We start from the raw sequence: 22,782 nt of genomic DNA on the forward strand, positions 1-22,782 counted from the left end.
CATGACTGAAAACCAACTTGGCCTGTTTAGTAGAGAAGAAACCTGGCTGAAGCAAATCAGTGGGAAATACTCAATGTCATTAGTAAATAAGCCTCATGCATTTTATGAGAAGAAGAACCTGTTAGTGAAGTTGGCTTGGTTTTTGGTTAAATATGGATATGTATCACAAAGCATATCAAGTAAAAATGAAGGTTAGTGCCTCCAAGGCCCTTTACATCTCTCTGGGTGTGGCCACACTGTTCCTTGCAGTGTCCTTCCCCGATTCTGTACTTCTCAAATCCTGCTCATTCCTCAAGCATCAACTCCAGTATCTCCTTCGCGTGAACCTTTAGGTGGTTCTTCTAGATGTTTTCATCCTTTGCTTTCACAAAGCGTGTCTCCTATCTCTTCATTTAGACCTCATTTCAGTCTGTTATATATTATGGTTCATCATTTATTTGTCTTCCTCACTCCAGTATGCAAACTCTCTGAAAAAGTGGGGATTGTGTCTTCATCTTCTTAGTCTCTGTCAAGCACCTAGGCGAGTGCCTGGAACACAGTAGGTGCTTGATAAATGTGTATGGAATTGGGTTAAATTACAAATTAGAAGGAAAAAAAAACCTATGTATTTATTTTTAGAATTACCTCTTATAATAACAATTGCCATAAGCAGAGCGATTTCATCTGTGAAGTGCTTTACAGATGTTGAAACAGTTTTACATTCAGAGCTTCACCTAAACGAGTAATGAAAAAAATGTGGCTCAGCTCAGTCTTTGGGGTCTCTTCAGTGAGTATGTTGATGTTTCTCAGAATCTTTATTTTTATTTTTAGAGAGAGAGAGAAAATGCTCACGCACGTGCACGTTGGGGGTAGGGTCAGAGGGACAGAGAGAGAGAGGTTTTTTTTTTTTTTAATTTTTAATGTTTGTTTATTTTGAGAGGGAGACAGACAGAAAGTGAATGGGGAAGGGCAGAGAGCGAGGGAGACACAGAACCTGAAGCAGGCTCCAGGCTCTGCACAGAGTCCGATGCAGGGCTGGAACTCACGAACCATGAGAACATGACCTGAGCTGAAGTTGATGCTTAACCAACTGAGCCACTCAGGTGCCCCAAGAGAGAGAGAATCTTAAGCAAGTTCCATTCTGAGCATGGGGCCCGATGAAGGGCTCAATCCCACAACCCTGGGATCATGACCTGAGTTGAAATCAAAAGTCAGATGCTTAACGACTGAGCCACCTGGGTGCGCCTCTCAGAATCTTCAAAAGAAGGTGTGTGAGGTAGTTACTTAAAGAGGCAGGGAAAACATTAAAATTAAAAGTAGGTGCTGACCTTGGAATTGAAAATGACTTTAAGCTTAGAGCTTAATATATTTTACTATTTAGGCAATTTTTGTCAGGTGTTTACATATCCTTATGAGGCCTTCTTTTGCCTATGAGATTTATGTTGATGTCATCAGTTAGTGTAATTCTGCTGGACATATTTATAGGTTTATCATGTGCACACGTGTCAAGAGTTGTTTGGCAATTATATCACTGAGACAGCACATGGTTTGGGGCACAGTGGTGTTTGTTTATTTTTAAAGTGAGGAGGTCCATGACAGCATTTACTCAACTTCTCACTGGAAACCATCATTCAGAACATTGAACAATTCTGCAAAGCTGAGGGCACAGGCTCAGAACATTTTCTTCCAGAGCTGCTTCTTTTTTTTTTTTTTTAATGTTTATTTATTTTTGAGAGACAGAGAGAGACAGCGTGAATGGGGGAGGAGCAGCGAGAGAGGGAGATACAGAATCTGAAGCAGGCTCCAGGCTCCGAGCTGTCAGCACAGAGCCTGATGTGGGGCTTGAACTCACGAACCGTGAGATCATGACCTGAGCCAAAGTTGGAAGCTCAACCAAGAGCCACCCTCTTCCAGAGCTTCTAATTAAAGACCATTTGCTGAGCGTCTCAAGGACTGTGATGGTCCGTCAGGGTGACGTGGCCAGGCTCTTGGAAATCTCTTTGGCTAGCAGCGCGGTGCTCCACACTCACAGGGCTGGACACAGGTTGTGACAGAGATCCCACTCAGGTTTGGAGCAGGGTGGCCCCTGCTGAGCAGCCAACATGATGGCACGTAGGAGTCAGGCACACAGCAGGGTGGGGGGCAGGTGTCACAGCAGGTGGGCTGAAGGAGGCTGATGGTGTGTGGGCAGGTGCTGGGCAGGCCGACTCCGCACGGGCAGCATACGTCAGAGGAGCAGATGGTGGTGGCGGGGCCGGTGGGGACGCTGCTGCGGCAGCCTTGGAGACAAGACTCACAGCCAGACATTTTGGTGCAAAGGAAGATCTTCTTGTACGAAGCTGTCCTCTGTGAGTCTTTTATATCCACCAGAAGCCTCAGGGAACACGGCTTCTGTCCACCAGAATGTTTCCCTGTTGTTGTTTGTATAATCTCATACAAATAACTCACTGACTTATTTACCAGATGCGAGAGGAGCTCTCCTTCAGTTTTATTTGGTTGTGTTGCGACATTCAAACGTGCTTTCTGTTGCAGTTTCAAAGTGGTACCACTCCATCACCGGTAAATACTTCAGGGTTTCTTCTGCATTTCCTTTTTTTTACCGACCAGAATTTGTCCTTACAAATGATCACTGCTGAGTGTAAAGAATCAAGAGTGATTTCTCTGAGAAGTAAGAAATGATCCTTCTCAAAATGTGTGATCTGGATGTATTTGGGAAGTCAAAACCTGTGGTGGGACTTTTTCCCTACCAGAGTCACCTTGCTGTCGTTTCGAGGATGTGAAGATGTAAATGAGTACCGAAGATAGAAAACATGATCTTGACTGGGAAGTTCAGAGGCTGCTAGATGTTTTCTGTACCGATCTGCTGCATTGTCTATGTATGCAATTATGTATAAACATTTAAATAAGCTCTCAGTTTTACAGAGGACATTGGCTTTTTTAACCAGAAGCCTGAACATATTAAAACATAGGTTCATAAGACTATGTATGGTCTGAAAAATGAGCTTGCATCTCTTTGCAAAACAGCGTGAAAAGTTCTTTCTTTTCGGAATGACCAAACTGCTAACCTGCCTATTTCATTTTTCAGTAGTCACCTTTTACCATTTTTAAAATTCCTTCCACTTTAATTCAGTGATAGTGTTAACATGTCATGGCCAAAGCTAGTACATAACTACAGTAAAGGATACTGGTCAGCAAATCCATTCATTATAAGCCAAATATTTATTCAGTCTCTAATATAGTCTGAAGAGTGTGGTAGAGTCTGAAGAGTGTCGAGCCTGGGTGGCTTAGAAGGTTGAGTGTCTGACTTCAGCTCAGGTCATGATATCACAGTCTGTGGGTTCAAGCCCCACGTTGGGCTCTGGGCTGACAGCTCAGAGCCCAGAGCCTCCTTCGGATTCTGTGTCTCCCTCTCTGTCTCTCTGCCCCTCCCTCGCTCTCTCTCAATAAATAAATAAACATTAAAAAAAAAAAGAGTGTGGTAGAGATAGAAAAAGAGAAGGCATGGTGCCTGTCCTCCAGGAGTGCTTGGTCTAATGGAAAAGGTTAGAAATCCCTTTGCGTATGATTTAAATGATGTACAATTAAATTACAAGACTAGTAATGGGAGGAGTTCTGGAGTTAGGTTTGAATCCCTTATAAGGTACATGTTGTGAGACCTAGATCAAGTGATTTGAGCTTAGGTTTTCGACCACAAATTTCGGTTTTCAACCACAGAAATATTCACCTACTGTAGTCTTATTGCAAGCACTGAATAAAAATTAAATGAGAATTGCTTATGCAAATCATTCAGCCTTGTGTGTGGTGTGGTAGAGTTCTCTCATCAGTGAAGTTTCTCCCTTGGGTGCTGTTAGAATGCCCACAAGAGGAAATTCAGCGGAGAGGCTTAGTGATCAGAGACGCCTGCCTGGAGGGTTTGGAGTAAATTGTTTTGACCAAAGCTTAGAAAAGAGGTAAGTGCCTTTGCGCAAGGAAAACAGTGACTTCTGTGGCACTGTTCTGGCCTTGTGCTCTGTCCCTGCCCCTGGTAGGGTTGGCCACGCCTCTTGTGCTTCGATTGCATCCCTTCACTACCCATAAAACTTGGCTGCAGTTTTTGTACACATGTTGGTTCTTAACTAGAATGTACTCTCCTTCAAAGCAGAGGCAATGTCTTATTTTTCTTGGTTTCTGCAGTGCCTAACCCTGGGGCCTGGGTCATGGAAGAGAGTCTCGGGGCTGGAACACATAGAACGAATGTTTGAGGAAGAAAGGTTGGAAAACAATGACAGCTAGCATTTATCAAAATGCTTCTGTGTCAAGTTTTGTCAGGAAAACAAGCAAACAAGAAAACCTCACAAAAAGTGTTTCAACAGAGAGCATTTGAGGGCGGGGGCTTGGTTAAATAGGTATCGGAGGACTGAAAAAGCCAAAAAGGAAAACTGAGGTAACAAACACAAGAAACAGGCTACCAGCCTTTAGGCCTGGGAACAGAGAGAAGAGGTTGGGGGTGACGACCCAGGTGCGTGGGAGAGTGGGCCTGCAGAGCTGGGTGCAGACCCCGGGGGTTGCCCAGCCGGTGCTCAGAGGAGGGGTCCCGGGGGGCCTTCGTGGGTGGGGGGCCGGAGTCACCCGCTGGTGCTGGTGTTCCTGAGGAGGTACCGTGATGCCGTTTTTGGAGCCTGGAAAGAAGCTGGAGACTAGAATCCACTGTAGCTGCCAACAAAGGACTGTTGCTGGGGCCACAAGACCCTCTCTTCCCCAGGCCTTGTAGGCTCCTTCCAGCGCCCTCTATTGGTGGAATCTACTAGAAAATCAGGTGGGGGATGTAAGAGTCCTCACCCCAGTATCACAGAGTATAAAAAGATGTTCCTAGAGGTTGACAGTAGGCATACACTGTTCTAAGGGCTGCACGTGCTTTAATTAATTTAATCTTCCCTACAGTTTTAGGAGATGTATACTTTTTTAAAACTTGTTTTTAAATTAAAATATAGGTAACACACAGTGTTACATTAGTTTTCAGGCATGCAACATAGTGATTTGACGAATCTGTACTTAAGGCTGTGCTCACCACGGTGTAGTCCCCACTTGTCACCGTACAACGCTATTATAACACCATTGACTATATTCCCTGTGCTGTACCTCCCATCCCCATGTGAACCGGAAGCCTGTACCTCCCACCCGCCTTCACCCCTTTTGTCTACCCCCCCACCCCCTCCGCTCTGGAAATCACCACTTCTCTGTATTTATGGATCTGTTTCTGGTACATACTTTTTAGAAATTAGCTTTTTATTTTTGAATAATTCTAGATCCACAGAAAGTTTGCAAAGACTGTACAACATTCCTATCTACCCCTCACTCAATTTCCCTGAATGGTAATATCTTTACAACATCATTGTGCATTTGTCACAACTAGGAAGCCAACATTGGTAACTTGCTGTTAATTAAATTTCAGACGTTATTCAGATATCACTACTGTTTTTTCCACTAACGTCCTTTTTCTGTTCCAGGATCCAGTCTGAGATCCCACATTACATTTAGTCCTCACACCCCCTTAGTTCCCTCTGGCCGGTGACAGTTTTCTCTCAGCCTTTCGTAGTTTTTCACAACCTGAACTGTACTGCTTAGGAAGGGTAAGAGGTAATTTTAATCTTTTTATTTTTTTTAAGTAAAAGAAAATTTTTTTAATCTTATGTGTTTTTTTTATTTTTTTTTAATTATTTTTTTTAAATTTTTTTTCAACGTTTATTTATTTTTGAGACACAGAGAGATAGAGCATGAACGGGGGAGGGGCAGAGAGAGGGAGACACAGAATCAGAAGCAGGCTCCAGGTTCTGAGCCATCAGCCCAGAGCCCTACGCGGGGCTGGAACTCACGGACTGCGAGATCTGAGCTGAAGTGAGACGCTTAACCGACTGAGCCACCCAGGCACCCCAACATCTTATGTATTTTTGAGAGAGAGAGAGCACAGTGGGGGAGAGGCAGAGAAAGAGGGAGACACAGAATCTGAAGCAAGCTCCAGGCTCTGAGCTGTCAGCAAACTGTCAGATCATGACCTGAGCTGAAGTCAGATGCCCAACAAACTGAGCCACCCAGGGGCCCAGAGCTAGTTTTAATCTTATTTGATGATGGTTGAGGAGCCTGAGGCAGGGAGAAGTTAGATGACATGACCAAGGACACCTAACTAGTAAGTGATAGAGGTACGATTTAAAGCAAGACAGTCTGGTTGCAGAGACTCCTGTCTTGACTGTCGTAGAGGGGGCATTGCTCTGATGAGATTGGAGGCCTCACATTGTCCCAAGATTAGTAGCAGGTAAGATTTGGTAGAAAAGACTATATCAGGTTATTGAGGGTCTCGACAGCCACACTGAAGAGTTTAGCCTTGATTTAGTAAAAAACAACAACCAAAAAACAACTTGAGTTTCCCAGAGTTTTGAGCAATTCAATTTAACCAATATTTATAGAGAGATAGAAGCCTGGTCTGACAGGGATAGTTTGGATGAAGGGAGAGGCATAGGATTATTGAGCCAAGATTAACTAGGAGGCTGTGATCAGGGGTCTGGTGATCAGTGTCTAAATTAGGCTACCGTCAGTGAGGATGGAAAGGAAGGGCTGTAGGCCAGCAACAATTTGAAAGAAAAATGAAATGACTTCGTTTTTGGTTCTATTATCAAGGATGAACAATTATTAACTTCACAGGTAGGTTTTCACCATGAACTAGGTTATTGAAACCTGAAAATGTGTTATGTTGCCAAACGTTCTGCATTTCAATGCAAGGTTAATGACCCAGTCAATACTCCTCCCCCCCACCTGCTGAGGTTGCTAATCAGTATTTAAAGTCTGACTTTAAAAAAAAAAGATGATTTGTTTTCACTTTAGAAACATAAACAGTTTTTTCTAGACTTACTGTAGACACTCATTTTGTCTTCAACTATAATCACCCCAGAGAAAGCTGAGTTACTGCACACAACCAAATACACAGTTTAGAGAGATAGTAGACAGTGTACTGTTAAGAGGCATATACTTTCTTCTGATAAAGAGAGCCACATGCAATCATATTTCTCTTGGACATACTGCTGTCTGCAAAGGAGGTGTGTGCTTTGGTGTAGCGGGAAGAGAAGCGACTTTTAGATTCGGGCAGTTTCAGGTTTAATCCCTCCCTCTGTCACTTACTATTTGTGCAACTTTTGTAAGTCCCTTCCGCGGTTTGTTTTCTCTCCTGTAAAGTGGAGACAATGAAGGTAGCTACCTGTCAGTGTTTTTTTTTTAGAAATGAATGAAATAGTGCGCATGAAGCACATATTAGAATGGCCAGTAGATATTCACCAAATGTTAGTTCTTAGGAGTAAAAACAGCAAAAGTGGTAAGGTGAGATGGGGTTGGTTAGTGGCATGGAGTACTTGTTACTCGCTTCTGGATAACCTAGAACCATAGACAAGCTGGAAGTGTCTTTAGAGTGTGTCTGGTCAGCCAGCCCATTTTACGGATTTAAGACCTGAGACCCACAGAGCTCAAGTGACTGGCTCTGGGCCACAGAGGCAGCTCAAGTGCAGAGCCACACATCTCCTGGGTTATATCTGGGGCTTTTTAACTAGTGCCAAGGGTCTTTGAATGCCTGAAGATCCGCAGTGGTAGTACTAGGACACTCACAGTTATTTCCAGTATTAAAAATTAAGTCTAAATATTTATCCCTTACAATTGTGTATAAAAACCTTAAGCTTTGATTTTGACTAAAAAAGAGGTAACTTGGTTATTTTAAACCTAAAATTCTCTCTGATGCTTATAAATGTATTTATGAACAAACATGAATTATTATGTTAAAAAGTTACATGGGAAAAGTAATATTTTTCAAGAAATAAAAGGATGCCTTTTGGTGAGAAAGCTGGAAACCATCATGTGGCAGTAATGGTGAGCATCTCTCACCATCCAGAGTGCAGTTGTTGACATGTTAGGTCATTTGACTCTCACAACAATCCTGAGACATAAACAGGGACAAGAGTATTATGTCTGCTGTGACAACAAGGAAACTGAGGCAGAGAGGGAAGTAAATGGCTCAAAGGCCCAAGGCAAGTCCAAGAATATATACGAGATTGCACTTTGGGTACTTTCTGTAAAAACCTTATGTGCTTGGATTTTTCCAGGACAACAGGGAGATGAATTAATACATGATATGGTCATCGTATAAGTTTTGTTCTAAGAGGAACAGAATTGTGTGCCTATTTCTGGTGGATGGAGAATACTGCACTTCAGCCTGATATTTTCAGTTTATTTCAATGCCATGATATAATATGTCACTTAGGCTAGTAAACTTCTAAAGATAATTCTGACTAATGTAAACCAATTCTCACTTGAGGGAGCAAGGAATACCCAATAAATGCTAGTATTTTTTCAGAATTGATTTTTCTAGAAGACAGCATATATCAAAATGAATATATATTCTTCCCCAGATTGCATTGCATGTTGAGCTTAGAATTTCACCAGTGATGAGTTAAGGAGTCAGAATTATTTCTACATGACAGCAAAGTGACCAATTTGTTTAGTCAGTTAAGGAAGAAAGAAAAATCAATTTCAGGGGCAATGGAAATTAAAATAAATAAAACATTTAAAAAATATTACATTAATCTTCAGTTTCCAGTGTAGGGCTTGGTATAGTGGCTTGTCTTCAAAAAACACCTATTGAGTAAAATGACCTAGTGAATTTTTTACTTTTCAGCCTGTCACAAAGAGCCAGTATCTAATTATTCAATGATTCCACCACACGTGCTCTCCTTCTGCTGGTGTAAATCGTGGATATGTTGATCTGCTGTTCAGGTTCAGCTAGGCATTCCACTTCCCCTAAGAGGAAACATGAGAGTAAATCATCACAAGGCCATATTTGCTAAGCCAGAATAAAGTTTATTAAGGAATAGTCAAAATGGTTATTTCTCAAAGAGCAGTGAAATAGCCTAAAAGACAGGGAGAAGGTCTCCAACTTCACTCAAAGGAGGAGAGGATTAAGAAGTTGGGCACATTCATGAAAACATGGCCCAGGGACTTGGGATTGATTGAGCCTGATGTAGGTGGTAGCGGGTGTTGAAGACCAGGTGACGAGCAGCACATCACCGAACCTGTGCAGAGACGTGGCTGCTTAGCAGGGCTCACAGGGATTCTGACAGCCAGGCTGAACGTAGGTTGTCAGGTTGATCCCACTCATTCCGGGAGTTGGGTGGCAAGAATTGAGCAGCCAGCAAGTTGGCACGTAGGTGTCGGGCTCACAACAGGGTGGGGGGCAGGTGTCACAGCAGATGGGCTGAAGGAGGCTGATGTCATGGGGGCAGGTGCTGGGCAGGCAGACTCCGCACCGGCAGCATTTGTCAGAGGAGCAGATGGTGGTGGCGGGGCCGGTGGGGACGCTGCAGCAGCAGGGGACACAGCAAGCCATGGTGTTAGGAGTTGGGTTTTTGTTGGGTTGAGAAGAGAAGTCTGTTGGTGTCTCGATGCTTCTCTCTTCTGCCCTGGCTCTTATATATCCACCTCCCTGGGGCGTCAGCCTATTACCAAGAGTTTTTTTCCCCATGTTTCAGTTTATAGCTATCTCCATTAAAACCATCTAATTACTTATGTGTTTATTACCAAAGACACACTCTTTACCTCATAAAAGGGGATTAGATTGTTTTGTTGTCAAATTAGGACTCTTCACGTTGGCTCTTTGTCACCTTAAGGACATTTCATTTCAGTCTTCAAAGGTGCCGAGTCATTATCTTCTAATCATTACCCGTCATTAGTGACGGCCTGGTATGCCAGGTATCTGCAAATCATCCCCACATTTTTTTGTCTACTTTTCAGATGAAGAGACAACTAGGCATTTTGATTGCTATTCTACTAGCAACCAAAAATTCTATGTGATAATTTAGGTCTTCTGGCTGAAAAAGTGCTAAAAATTTTAGATTTATTCTTTGTGGCTCCAGGAAGCTGAATTAGGATGAACGGATGAGATCTATAGAGGAGATTCTGATTGTGTGTAATGAAACACTTTCTTAGCTGTAAAAATCATTTGCTTTCTGTTCCCTCCATGTGTGCAGTGAACGATAACTTGTTAGGGGCAGGCGAATGGGAGTCAGGACCTGCACAGTGATAGTGACAAATGTCCTTTAAAACTCCATCCAACAATGTTACGAATTAAGATTATTCATGACCTAAAGAACAGTTGTATGGGGCCATTTAGAGACCAAACAGTGCAGTATTTCCCAGAATGAGTTCCATGAACACCTATTCCAAGGAACATTAAAAGGTTCTCTGGTAAACACATTTGGGAAATAAAATTCTTCGTTGGTGGACCTTTCAGAACTTTTAATACGCTGAAGTGCTCTGTGACTTTCCAATAAAGAGATATAACATGTATTTTTCTCCAAACTTACTTGACTGCAGAGTCATTTTGTTTGTTAGTTTCCACAGGTTAGCTTTGTAGATTAGTGTTCTATGGAGCATACTAGGGGAGATTTCTGAGTTACATTTAAACTACTAAACTCCTAATGATGGAATTATTTAAATAAATAAAGGCATAAAACTTACTCTGATGCTCTAGCATTGCTTTAGAGTAGGAAAATATTAAACTAGTAAACATTTAGAAATACTTTACTTTGAAAGTCTTAAAGAATGTATGTATTTTCTTGACCCATCTTCATATAAAATGTCTCAGGCTCTAAAAAATAAGTAGAAAATTATACAACATCAAGGAGTCAGGAGCCAAAATCAACAAGCTGATGGATTCAAAAGATGCTTAACATTAAAACTGCTTTCATTTTAGCCATCTTCTCACTACTAGAATGATTTTGTGCTTTGGGATCCCTCTGGTAGAATTTTGCCTGTTGTCCACATTACTTCCATAGATCTCTGTTAGTTCAGTCAAACTCTCATTGGTTATATCCCTACTGCAAGTCAGACATTATGCAAAAAAGAAGTAAATAGGTGCCTGCCCTTGAGGAGGTTGTAGAGAAGAGACATGAAGTCAACTGGCAAAAGACAGCACAGGGTTTTACATTCAGGTTTTCTAGGTGAGATGTAGGAGTTTAGAAGTAGGTTTATCTGGAAGATTCGGAAGTACTTCACGAAAAGGGAACAATTGCATGGGTAGCGAAGCATGATTAGGAGCTTAGCAGGTAGAAAGGAACATGAAGGGAATTTCAGCAAGCAAAGCAAGGAAATAAAATTTCATGGGATGGCAAAAGTGTCGATTGGGAGAAGCACAAAACCCAGACTCCAGACCCTCTTACTGGAGGCTGTGGAGGAAAAGAGTGGGAGACAAGTTGGAACAGGTGGGTTAGAGCCACAATAGGAAGAATTTGCACTGTACTTAGTATGCCACACTCAGGATTTTGAACTTCATCTTCTTGGCAATGGACACTAATTAAAGGTTTTGGAACAGATACGTGAAATGATTGGATTTGTATTTAGAAAGAGGACTAGTTTTTGAGTGGAGGCTCAGCAGCATCACCACTTACTAAGTATTGGGCCTTGTGCTGGGTGCTTTATATGTGTTATACAATTCTCACCACAAGCTTGTGATGTATGCAGGGTTGCTATCCTTGCCATTTTACAGATGAGGAGGCTGAGGCATAGACAGGCTAAGTAACTAGTAAGTGAGTAAGTAATGGAGCTGGCTTGCAAAGCCAAGCATTCTGGCTCCAGATTCTGTGCTCTTAGCCACTGTACCATATTCCTTCTTCCTAGGGAGGGTGTTGTTAAAGACAACCCTTAAGACGAATTGGTGTAAGATTGGTGGGGAGGATGGGATCAGATTATTGAAGGTCTTGAGACCATTAAAAGGGAGCTGATGTTAGAACCTATTTTCTTAACCGAAATGCTAGCAGTAGAAAGGAGATAATTTGAAGGCAGGGACAGTGGGTGGGAAACTATTTGGGTGTTCTGTGGGGGTGCTGAGGAGGGTGTGATTTCTGTTTTAGAGGGTATCATAGAGAAGAGGGGATATATCTGGGATTTCTCATCACATCATTCAATTTCCTGGGAACCACTGGTGGCATACCAGTTTCCACAATAAAGCTAATATTCTTGTTTTTTTAAAAGTTTATTTATTTACTTTTTTGAGAGAGAGAGAGAGAAAGAGAAAGAAAGCACACAAGTAGGGGAGGAACAGAGAGAGAAGGTGGGAGAAGGAATCCCAAGCATGGTCTGTGCTGTTAGCACAGAGCCAGATGTGGGACTTGAACTTAGAAACCGTGAGATCCTGACCTGAGCTGAAATCAACAGTTGGATGCTTAACCAACTGAGCCACCCAGGCACCCCTCTAATAGTCTTATTGTTAAGGTGTCCAGAATATTATCTTATCCTTTGCTAATAGGTAGCATTTATTATATACCATGTGCCAGGCACAGCGCTGGGTATTTTATGCACATCTTATTCCTTATTTCTTACAACCCTATAAGATCAGGACTGTCACTATGCCCAGGTCCCAGATAACAAAACTGAGAGTAAGGATATTGTTTTTATGTATATATACATATATTTTTAAATTTAATTTATTTTTTAAATTTATATCCAAGTTAGTTAGCATATAGTGCAACAATGATTTCAGGAGTAGATTCCTTAATGCCTCTTACCCATTTAGCCCATGGCCCCTCCCACAACCCCTCCAGTAACCCTCTGTTTGTTCTCCTTATTTAAGAATCCCTTATGTTTTGTCCCCCTCCCTGTTTTTATATTAGTTTTGCTTCCCTTCCCTTATGTTCATCTGTTTAAAGTCCTCAGATGAGTGAAGTCATACGATATTTGTCTTTCTCTTTCGCTTAGCATAATATCCTCTAGTTCCATCCACATAGTTGTGAATGGCAAGATTTCATTCTTTTTGATTTCTGAGTAATACTCCATTATATAAATATACATATATATATGCATAGACATATATGTGCATATATATACATGTATGTAAACATGTATACACACACACACACACACACACCACATCTTATTTATCCATTCATCTGTTGATGGACATTTGGGCTCTTTCCATACTTTGGCTATTGTTGATAGTGCTACTATAAACATTGGGGTGCATGTGCCCCTTCGAAACAGCATACCTGTATCCTTTGGATAAATACCTAGTAGTGCAATTGCTGGGTCATAGGATAGTTCTATTTTTTTTTTCAACTTTTTTTTTTTTTTAATTTATTTTTGGGACAGACAGACAGAGCATGAACGGGGGAGGGGCAGAGAGAGAGGGAGACACAGAATCGGAAACAGACTCCAGGCTCCGAGCCATCAGCCCAGAGCCTGACGCGGGGCTCGAACTTACGGACCGCGAGATGGTGACCTGGCTGAAGTCGGACGCCCAACTGACTGCGCCACCCAGGCACCCCTAGGATAGTTCTATTTTTAATTTGTTGAGGAACCTCTATACTGTTTTCCAGAGTGGCTGCACCAGTTTGCATTCCCACCAGCAGTGCAAAAGAGATCCTCTTTCTCCACATCCTCACCGACATCTGTTGTTGCCTGAGTTGTTAGTGTTAGCCATTCTGACAGGTGTGAGGTGGTATCTCATGGTGGTTTTGATTTGTATTTTCCAGATGATGAGTGATGTTGAGCATTTTTTCATGTGTCGGTTGGCCATCTGGATGTCTTTGGATGAGTGTCTACTCATGTCTTTTGCCCATTTCTTCACTGGATTATGTGTTTTATGGGTGTTGAGTTTGATAAGTTCTTTATAGATTTTGGATACTAACCCTTTATCTGATTTGTCATTTGCAAATATCTTCTCCCATTCCGTCGGTTGCCTTTTAGTTTTGCTGGTTGTTTCCTTTGTTGTGCAGAAGCTTATTTCGATGAGATCCCGGTAGTTCATTTTTGCTTTTGTTTCTCTTGCTTCCAGAGACATGTTGAGTAAGAAGTTGCTGTGGCCAAGGTCAAAGGCATTTTTGCCTGCTTTCTCCTTGAGGATTTTGATGGCTTCCTGTCTTACATTTAGGTCTTTCATCCATTTTGGGTTTATTTTTGTGTATGGTGTAAAAAAGTGGTCCAGGTTTATTTTTCTGCATGTCGCTGTCCAGTTTTCCCGGCACCACTTGCTGAAGAGATTGTCTTTATTCCATTGAATATTCTTTTTTGCTTTGTCAAAGATTAGTTGGCCATATGTTTGTGGGTCCATTTCTGGGTTCTCTGTTCTGTTCCATTGATCTGCGTGTCTGTTCTTGTGCCAGTACCATACTGTCTTGATGATTACAGCTTTGTAATACAGCTTGAAGTCCAAAGGATATATTTGTTAAAATATTTTTTAATGTTTATTTACTTTTGAGAGAAATAGAGCATGAGCAGGAGAGGGGCAGAGAAAGAGGGAGACACAGAATCCAAAACAGGTTCCAGGCTCTGAGCTGTCAGCACAGAACCCAGTGCAGGGCTTGAACTCAAGAGCGGTGAGACCATGACCTGAGCCGAAGTTGGATGCCCAAATGACTGAGCCACCCAGGTTCCCTGAGAGTAAGGATATTAAATAATGATTTACAGTCATACAGCTAGTGAATGACAGCTTGCCTAACAGCTATTCCTCATTCCTACTAATAAAAATCAGCATTTTTCTGGAACTAAATTTTACATAACTATAAATTGTGTTCATTCATTTTTTTAAAATTGGTTAATTTGTCCATCAGAATGCCCGGCACCATGCTAGCTGCTCTGCATATAGAAGTTAACAGGTCAGATGAGGTCCTTGTTGTCAAGGTGTGCGTGCTAGTAGGGGAGGACAGACACTGAAAAGATAAAGGAGTGGCAGTGACAAGTGCCAGAAGAAAATAAAACAGGATGAAGTGATAGAGAGTGGTTGGGAGGTGAAGCAGGGAGTGCACCTCCGTTGGTCAGGGCAGTCGCCGACAGCCCTTGCCAGGTGGCTGGAGTGTGGTGAAAGAGGAGCGTGAAAGGAGATGAGGTCGCAGAGGTAGTCAGGTGCTGGACCAAGTAGGACTTTGTAGGTTGTTCAGCAGAATTTAGGTTGTATTCTAAAGGCAGTGAGAAGGCACTGGATGCTTTGCAGTGGCGGCGGGTTGGGGGAGGATAACCTGTGTTATGTTCTCTGGAAAGTGAAATGGAACCAGGCCAAAGTGGAAACAGGCGGAACAATCAGTCGACCAGGCGAGAGGATGAAAAGTGAGGCCAGTGGTTGATGAACCGGAAAGAGGTGGAAGTGTCTGGGACACATTTTTGAAAGGAGAGATGATAGGTCATGCTGATCGAGACGATGCCTGGAGAGAGAGGTCAGGGACCACGTTGAGGTCTCAGATTTACTCAGAGGTGAGAGGAGACCTGAGCCATATAGCTGCCATCTGGGATGGTGGGAAGCAGTGGATGATGAGGTCACCGTGAGACCTGCAGGGTGAGCGGCCTAAAGCCCGTGAGAGAAAGCAGGGCTGAAGACAGGGAGGCTCCAACACCTAGATGCAGAATGTGCTTACTGCCAAGTTCCTGGCCTGAGATGAAAGCTCGCTTTTATGTGTGTTAATCACAGTTTGCTGTGAACCTCTGTGTGCCTTACCAGCAGCCTGGATTTCTAGGGTGCTGTTGGGAAAACCCTCCCATGACGGCACCTCCCTAGTCAGCAGGAACATCAGTGTTGGGAGGCTTCACACTTCGCCGCAAGCAACTCGGTTGTCTTTAAGCCTGATGGAGTGCTTCAACCCTTCACAAAAGCAGGCTATAGGAGGCTTTTCAGTTTGTCATCCTAATAAAAATGCCTGTAAGTAAAAACATTTGGTCTTTGTTTTCTGAATTGCATGATCTTTTAAATTTCTGGGGAACTCCTTTACGGTATCGATTGGAACTAAAAATGGCTGGCGTCAGGACTGCCATTGACATTAACCCTTTACTCTTTGCTGAGCAAGCAGGCAAAGGATTCTGGGTTTGGGTTAAACGGTGGCCTTTGGGGGCCTTTCCCAGTTATCTTCCAGTGTGTGGGTATAGCCAAGACAGACGTTTGCCAGCTTTATTAGCCTGTGCTGAAAATTACTCTCACATTGGGTTTCTTTCAAATGGAAGTAATGTTTTGTGACTTAAATACGGCTGATACTGGCTTCAAGGGGATGAGCCCTTCCGCTCTGTCTCATGCAGACATGTCTGATCCCAATGCAACATGCCAGAGCAGGCCTCACAGTACTGCAACACAGCATGCGCAAGCCCATCTGTGGGCTGGCAGTGTTGGCTGTTTCTCTTGGGGGGTTAATTCTCATGTGTTATTGTGAGCTATAGAATGTGTGGATAGTAACAGGAAATTACACACAGTTAAGGAAGATATAAAATATATGTGTTCGCTAAAACTAACCCAGTTGGTAAATATATGTCCAGTAAAATTTGGATGCCTAATACATGCCAGGCACTGGGAAAATAAAATTTACAGCTGTTTACTGTGTGAAATCTAATCCTGAGATAGTTAACCACAATTATTCTACAGTAAACTTAGGGTTTTTCTTACGTGGAATTACTTGTTAACAATAGTTATAACTTACAATTTTAATTTGAATCAGATGTTTTTGTCCATTGGTTAGACAGATATGATTGCTGGATTGAATTAAATAACTACTGGATTTCTAGAGAGTTCCTGTAGGTAGTTGACATTTTTTAAAATCAAGGTAAATAAATGTTTATGTATTTAAATATTAACTGACATGATGACTTTAAAATATATGACTTTGAGTTGTTCACTTACTAAATATACAGCTGATTTTATAATAGCAGCAAACCCTTATATAGCATTTGCTGTATAACAGATATGGTTCTATGCTTTATGTATACTATGTTATTTAATTCTTTTTTTTAATGTTTATTTATTTTGAGAGAGAGAGAGAGAGAGAGAGAGAGAGAGAGAGAGAGACAGAAACAGAGAGTTTGAGCAGGGGAGGGGAAGAGAGAGAGGAAGAGAGGATCCCAAGCAGGTTCTGTGCTGTCAGTGCAGAGCCTGACATGGGGCTCAATCCCAGGAACTGTGAGATCATGACCTGAGCCGAGGTTCAGAGTCAGATGCTTAACTGACTGAGCCACCCAGGTGCCCCATGTCATTTAATTCTCACAATAGCCCTATGTGGTTGGTATTGAAGTTATCCTTTGTTTTACAGATAAGGGAAACTGAGGCATAGAGAGGATAAACAAGTTGCCCAAGGTCAGCAGCGGGTTAGTAATGGAGTTGGGATCTGAAGCAAGGCTGTCTGGCTCCAGAGCCTGTGTTCTTAATCACTGTATACTTATCCACAATCTCTCCATTATTGATTATTATGTTTTTCAAGAGAAAATAATGCAATTTAGTTTATTTCAGCCAATCTTTGTTGAGCTCCTCCAGTTTGCCTGGCACTGTGCTAGAAGATTTGGGGGACTCAAGGATGGTCAGGACACAGGTGTACTTTCAAGTATTTTAAATTAAAAAAATTTTTTTTTCATGTTTATTTATTTTTGAGAGAGACAGAGACAGAATGCAAGTGGGTTAGGGGCAGAGAGAAAGGGAGACATACAATCCGAAGCAGGCTCTAGGCTCTGAGCTGTCAGCACAGAGTCTGACACGGGGCCCAAACTCATGAGCTGGGAGATCATGACCTGAACCAAAGTTGGATGCTCAACCGACTGAGCCACCCAGGTGCACCTCAAGTATTTTAGATTCTACTGGGGTTTGTTGGGTACACAGGACTTGAACACAAGGCAGAGTAGGAAAGTCATTCCAGCCGTAGTGAATAGTTGCAATAAATGCACAGACGTGGAAAAGAACTAATTGTCATTATGAAGCAGTGAATAGTGTACTGTGTCTAGAAAACAATCATGTGAGATAAAAGCTAGATGGAGAGTCTTGACTCCCAGGCTGAGGAGTTTGAACTTGAATAGGTAGACCATTGAGAGTCACCAGTATGTTTTTCTAAAGCAGAGAAATTACTTCATTAATCCCCTCATCTGTAAAATACCACATTGATAGAATGTTTAAGGAATAAATTAAATAACGCGTTAAAAATGTTTAACACAGTGTCTGGAACATAGCGAGTGCTCAATAAATGGTTCTAAGTAAATGGTAGTTATTATTAAGTAAGCTAAGGGAAGGTGGAGTTCCTTTTCCATTGTTTATAGGTGTTCTTTTTATCTAGCAATGCAGTGAACTAGGGGTAAATCCAGGAATATAGCTTTCCACTCTCTCGAGGTCTGAAAAGTCTTCTGCCTGTTCATAGGCTTCACTATACCTTTGCAACCAGTAGGGGCTCCACCTCTACAAAGTAAGGATTGGTGGCTTTCAGCCTTGCTTTGCCAGAACCCTGTGAGGCTATTGGGAAGCAGTGTCTGTTTCTCTAGTACCTTCTTCCATGTTGCAATTTTGTGGAGGTAGTCACAACAAACCCTCAGTAAGATTATTACTTAGAGGAGAATTGAAGCCAATCTCTGTCACTTTGAATGTGGATTTCTCCATTCTGCATTTCTTATTAATATCTATGGCTTATGTGAAAGTCATGTTGAAATTCAGCTTGAAATTTTAGCTGGAGAATCAAAATGTACTAGGACAGCTTATTGATCATAGTTGGTCAGCATTCCTCACTGGGAATTTGGCTTCTTGATCAGTAGGGAAAAAGTATGTGAAGAAAGAAAAGAACAGAAAGGAAAGGAGCATCATCATATGTGGGGGAAAAATTCCCATAAACATTAAGAGCATTCTGATTTTTTAGAGTGCAGATGAGTTGGATAAAAAAGGACCAATTACCCAAATGGAGTCAAATATCACCCTGGTCATCCCTCTTCCTAGTTTTTCTCAGCTTTATCCCCCATTCTTGTGCATCTGGGTATTATTAGCCTCTTAATAGTCAACAGGGTTTTGTGTTTCTAAAGATGTACAATTGAATGCAGAGGAGAAAGAGAAAAAAAATTGTTTATTATTATTTTTTTACATGCCAGGTATATTGCTGTTGACAAACATACTTGATACAGGGACACTGAGATATTAGAACCCCCATTTGAAAGATAAGGTAAAAGTGGGTAGATTTGGGGTTTTCATCTTAGGTCTTCTGATTCCTTTTCTCATCCTACTCTCTGTTTCTTCCTATAGTTCAAAATATCTTTAGAGCGATTGAATTGTACGTTCTATACTCAAATGCAATGAAACCAGATAATTTTTGGCTTAGTGTTAAGTGTTACTTCCAGCCTCAGTCCGTGGTCCACACTAATTTCTATGCCTAACCTTTGTGTGCTTCTCTCTCATTTTTGTCTCGTCTGTTCAATAAAACATTAGGTGTTGGGGTGAAGTTTCAAAATAGTAACCTCAGAGTTTCCTGAATTCTATTTTTAGGATTCATTATATTCTCCCCACCACACCTCCTGGGGGAGAACCATGAAATCCTCCTGCTTCATGGTCTTCTTGACTATTACTCTAGATACACCTCTGTCATTTTGACTTGTCAAACTCTCATGGTTCATGACGTCAGTGGCTCAAAAAATCCCGAGTTCCTTCACTTAGTTACCCCGCAATATTATAAATCTACTAGGATCTTTTTTGATTTTTTTTTCAACGTTTATTTATTTTTGGGACAGAGAGAGACAGAGCATGAACGGGGGAGGGGCAGAGAGAGAGGGAGACACAGAATCGGAAACAGGCTCCAGGCTCTGAGCCATCAGCCCAGAGCCTGACGCGGGCTTGAACTCACGGACCGCGAGATCGTGACCTGGCTGAAGTCGGACGCTTAACCGACTGCGCCACCCAGGCGCCCCAACTAGGATCTTTTTTGTCCAGGTCTACAGGTCTCTTCATTTGAATAAAGAATACTATCTTATATTATCATATCGATGTTATTTAATTCTGCCTCCATTTAGATCAAGATTCCTCCCATCTTTTCGGGAAAAGATTTAGTTTGTCTCTTCCACCTAAGATACATACCATATTGAAATATTGAGAGACCAAAAGCCTTGACATTTTTTAATATTAGCCTAGTAAAAGCCAGGATTTTTTATTTTGGGGTCATGCAGTATCTCTGTCATGTATTTGTAATGCAGGAATCAAGAAGAGGAAAAAGGAATGTGCTTAGAAATGGATAGCCCCAATGTGAACAAATATTTGGTGCTTTGGATTAGTCTCTCTGAACCTCACAAGAACAATTTTACTTAACTCTCAAATCCACAGTCTCACCTAAGGCTTTCATGCTTCGATTGAAATGATGATTCAACATTCTCTGCCTTGAAGTTTCTCAAAATCCTTTTGTATCCTTGGGCTTTTAAAACTAAATTTGCCTATTAGCGTTTAATAGAATAGTCATGATGGAAAGCAGGTTTCTCAAGTCAGAGTTATGGCTTTAGGAATAAGTCAGTAGTAATTAACAAAGGGCCATCTGCTGTCAGGTACCCAAGGCACAGCCCACTTTGCATGGAAGCTTTTTAATAGAAATGATACAGATTTCTTAACTACAGACCTAAACGGTGCTGAGTAATCTTTCTAGTTCCTCAGTCAGATTCTGTCAGGCCTATAATGTTGTAATTCTCTGGCTGCCACCTCCTAAGCTCAGAGACTAAATTTTTCCTGTAGTCAGCTCCTATGATTAACCAAGGTAAGTGGAACATCTGAACAAATGGTTCAGTAAACTGAATTTTTAAAGGCAATAAGAGTACAGCAGTAAGAGGCCCTTGAAGAACCATACCCATTATGTGAATCAAGTAAATGTTGTATGGAGAATTTTAAACTCAGTTGATAGGTAACTAACAGGGTAAAAAGGGATACTGAGATACTACAAATGTAGGAACTGCAGAAAACCCTGGGAAAGATAGTTTCTTTCAAAGGAAGAGGGAGCGGGGCGCCTGGGTGCCTCAGTTGGTTAAGCGGCCGACTTCGGCTCAGGTCATGATCTCGAGGTCCGTGAGTTCGAGCCCCACGTCGGGCTCTGTGCTGACAGCTCAGAGCCTGGAGCCTGTTTCGGATTCTGTGTCTCCCTCTCTCTGACCCTCCCCTGTTCATGCTCTGTCTCTCCCTGTCTCAAAAATAAATAAAACGTTAAAAAAAATTAAAAAAAACAAACAAACAAAGGAAGAGGGAGGGAATTAACATTTAGAAATTTAGAGAAGGGGTTTGTCCTATAGAGCCCAAACTCAGATGTTGTAGGAAAACTGTCTGGCTGGTGACTCTGAGTGGGGTGTGCAATAAAGCAGGTTCTACACAAGTTGAGAAAGCTGCACACTGAAGTTAGGTGCCTCTCTGGAAAGGATCTGCAGCTGCTGGAGTGAGCAGGTATTAACTGGGAGAGGATCCTGGGAAGTGCTGGCATACAGGAAGTCCCAATTAAGTGGAAGGAAGCAAAATGGAAGGAAGGAGCCAGTGCCTCCTTCCTCTTCAGCTTTGCAGTTTTCCTTTGTCACCCCCTAGTGGCAAAGCCAGACAGAGTGGTTTGCAGAGGGTCCCAAAGCTGGCCACAGGAGGGAGGGTGTGAAGTTGGGACAGTAACTTAACAACCTGCCACAGAGGAGCTTACTCTGAAAGCCCACAGCTTCCCAAACAGGCATCTTTAAACCAGCTCCTCCCCACATCCTTTCCAGTTCCTTAATATCATTGTCTCTTCACGAGTTTTGGAGTCACACTTATGAGCTGTGACTATAAGCAAGTTAACTTTCTTTATTTGTAAAAAAACAAACAAAACAAAACAAAACTATTGAGATAGGATTGACATACAAAAGTCTGTTCATATTTAATATAAATAACTTGATGAGTTTGGAGGTAAGTATATATACACATGAAATAGTTACCACAATCAATGCCATAAACTCCAAAAGTTTCCTCCTTTTTTTTTTTTGGTGATAGGAACACTTGATACATATTTTTCTAGCAAATTTTTAAGTATACAATGCAGTATTAACTATAGACACCATGGTACACAGTAGATCTCTAAGACTTATTCATCTTGCATAATTGAAGCTTTGTACCCTTTGGCCATCAAGTCCTTATATCCCTCTCCCCCCCCCCCCCCCACAGCTTCAGGTAACCACCATTCTACTCTCTGCTTCCATCAGTTGACTATTTTAGATTCCTCACATAAGTGGTGTCATGTAGGATTTGTTCTGTGTATGGCCTATTTATTTTAGCATAATGTCCTCCAGGTTTATCTATATTGTTGTAAATAGCATGAATTCCTTTCTTAAAGCTGAATAATATTTCATTGTATGTAAATACCACATTTTCTTTATCCATCACCCATCGTTGGACCCTTGTTTTGCTTCCATGTCTTGTCTATTGTGGATAATGCTGTAGTGAACATGGGAGTGCCTGTATCTCTTTGAGATCCTGATTCCAGTTCGTTTTGATGAGGGAGTGTAAGGCAAGCTGACAGGCCACAAACACTGCTGTTCCCCCCCCCAACCACCACCAGGTGGGATATGTGTGATATTCCTCCAGCATTCCTGGCTGCCCAAGAACAAAGGAAAGGGGAAAAACAAATGGTGGTTAACTGATAAGAGATCATAGTCTTGCAGGACTTAAGTCTCCATCACCCCTCCACTGTGATGTGGGAACAAAGGCAGAAGGAAATGGCAGATAGAACTCAATTTCCTTATAATCTGCAGCCCATTGACAAACACTTGAGGCTGGCACAGTAAAATGTTTCTCCCTAACTCCCTACTGTCTTAATGCTAATGCTTTGCTAGAGGAAAAACAACCTTAGCTTGACAATAGCTAGGCCTCCACTATCCCGGGAGTCTTCTTTAGCATATGAAAATCTCACTAGAAAACTTCCCCTGGACTTTACCTCCCCCAACCTCATAGTATATAAACAATCTCTTCTCTTGGTTCTGGGGGCAGCTCTTCCTGCTCACAGGTCCTGTTGCCATGCTTCAATAAAATCACCTTTTTGTACCAAAGAT

The 22,782-nt window shown here is 41.9% G+C and overlaps 1 protein-coding gene and 1 long non-coding RNA gene across 2 annotated transcripts in view; one reads left to right on the forward strand and one right to left on the reverse strand.

Annotated features, from left to right (window-relative positions):
* LOC122485538 overlaps positions 1-22,782 on the forward strand; it is a 116,313-nt gene that overhangs the window by 13,670 nt on the left and 79,861 nt on the right. The gene's annotated exons all lie outside the window — the stretch shown is intronic.
* On the reverse strand, positions 8,830-9,447 carry LOC122485529 (keratin-associated protein 3-1). Its single transcript, XM_043584409.1, has one exon. It carries the CDS (start codon positions 9,374-9,376, stop codon positions 9,083-9,085), a length of 294 nt encoding a protein of 97 aa, XP_043440344.1. The 5' UTR covers positions 9,377-9,447; the 3' UTR covers positions 8,830-9,082.

Source organism: Prionailurus bengalensis, chromosome E1, assembly GCF_016509475.1.
Source record: "Prionailurus bengalensis isolate Pbe53 chromosome E1, Fcat_Pben_1.1_paternal_pri, whole genome shotgun sequence".
In the NCBI taxonomy this organism is placed as follows: domain Eukaryota; kingdom Metazoa; phylum Chordata; class Mammalia; order Carnivora; family Felidae; genus Prionailurus; species Prionailurus bengalensis.

What these genes read in the sequence shown, in the direction of transcription:
- LOC122485529 (XM_043584409.1), bottom strand. Translation starts at nt 9,376, where the DNA reads ATGGCTTGCTGTGTCCCCTGCTGCTGCAGCGTCCCCACCGGCCCCGCC.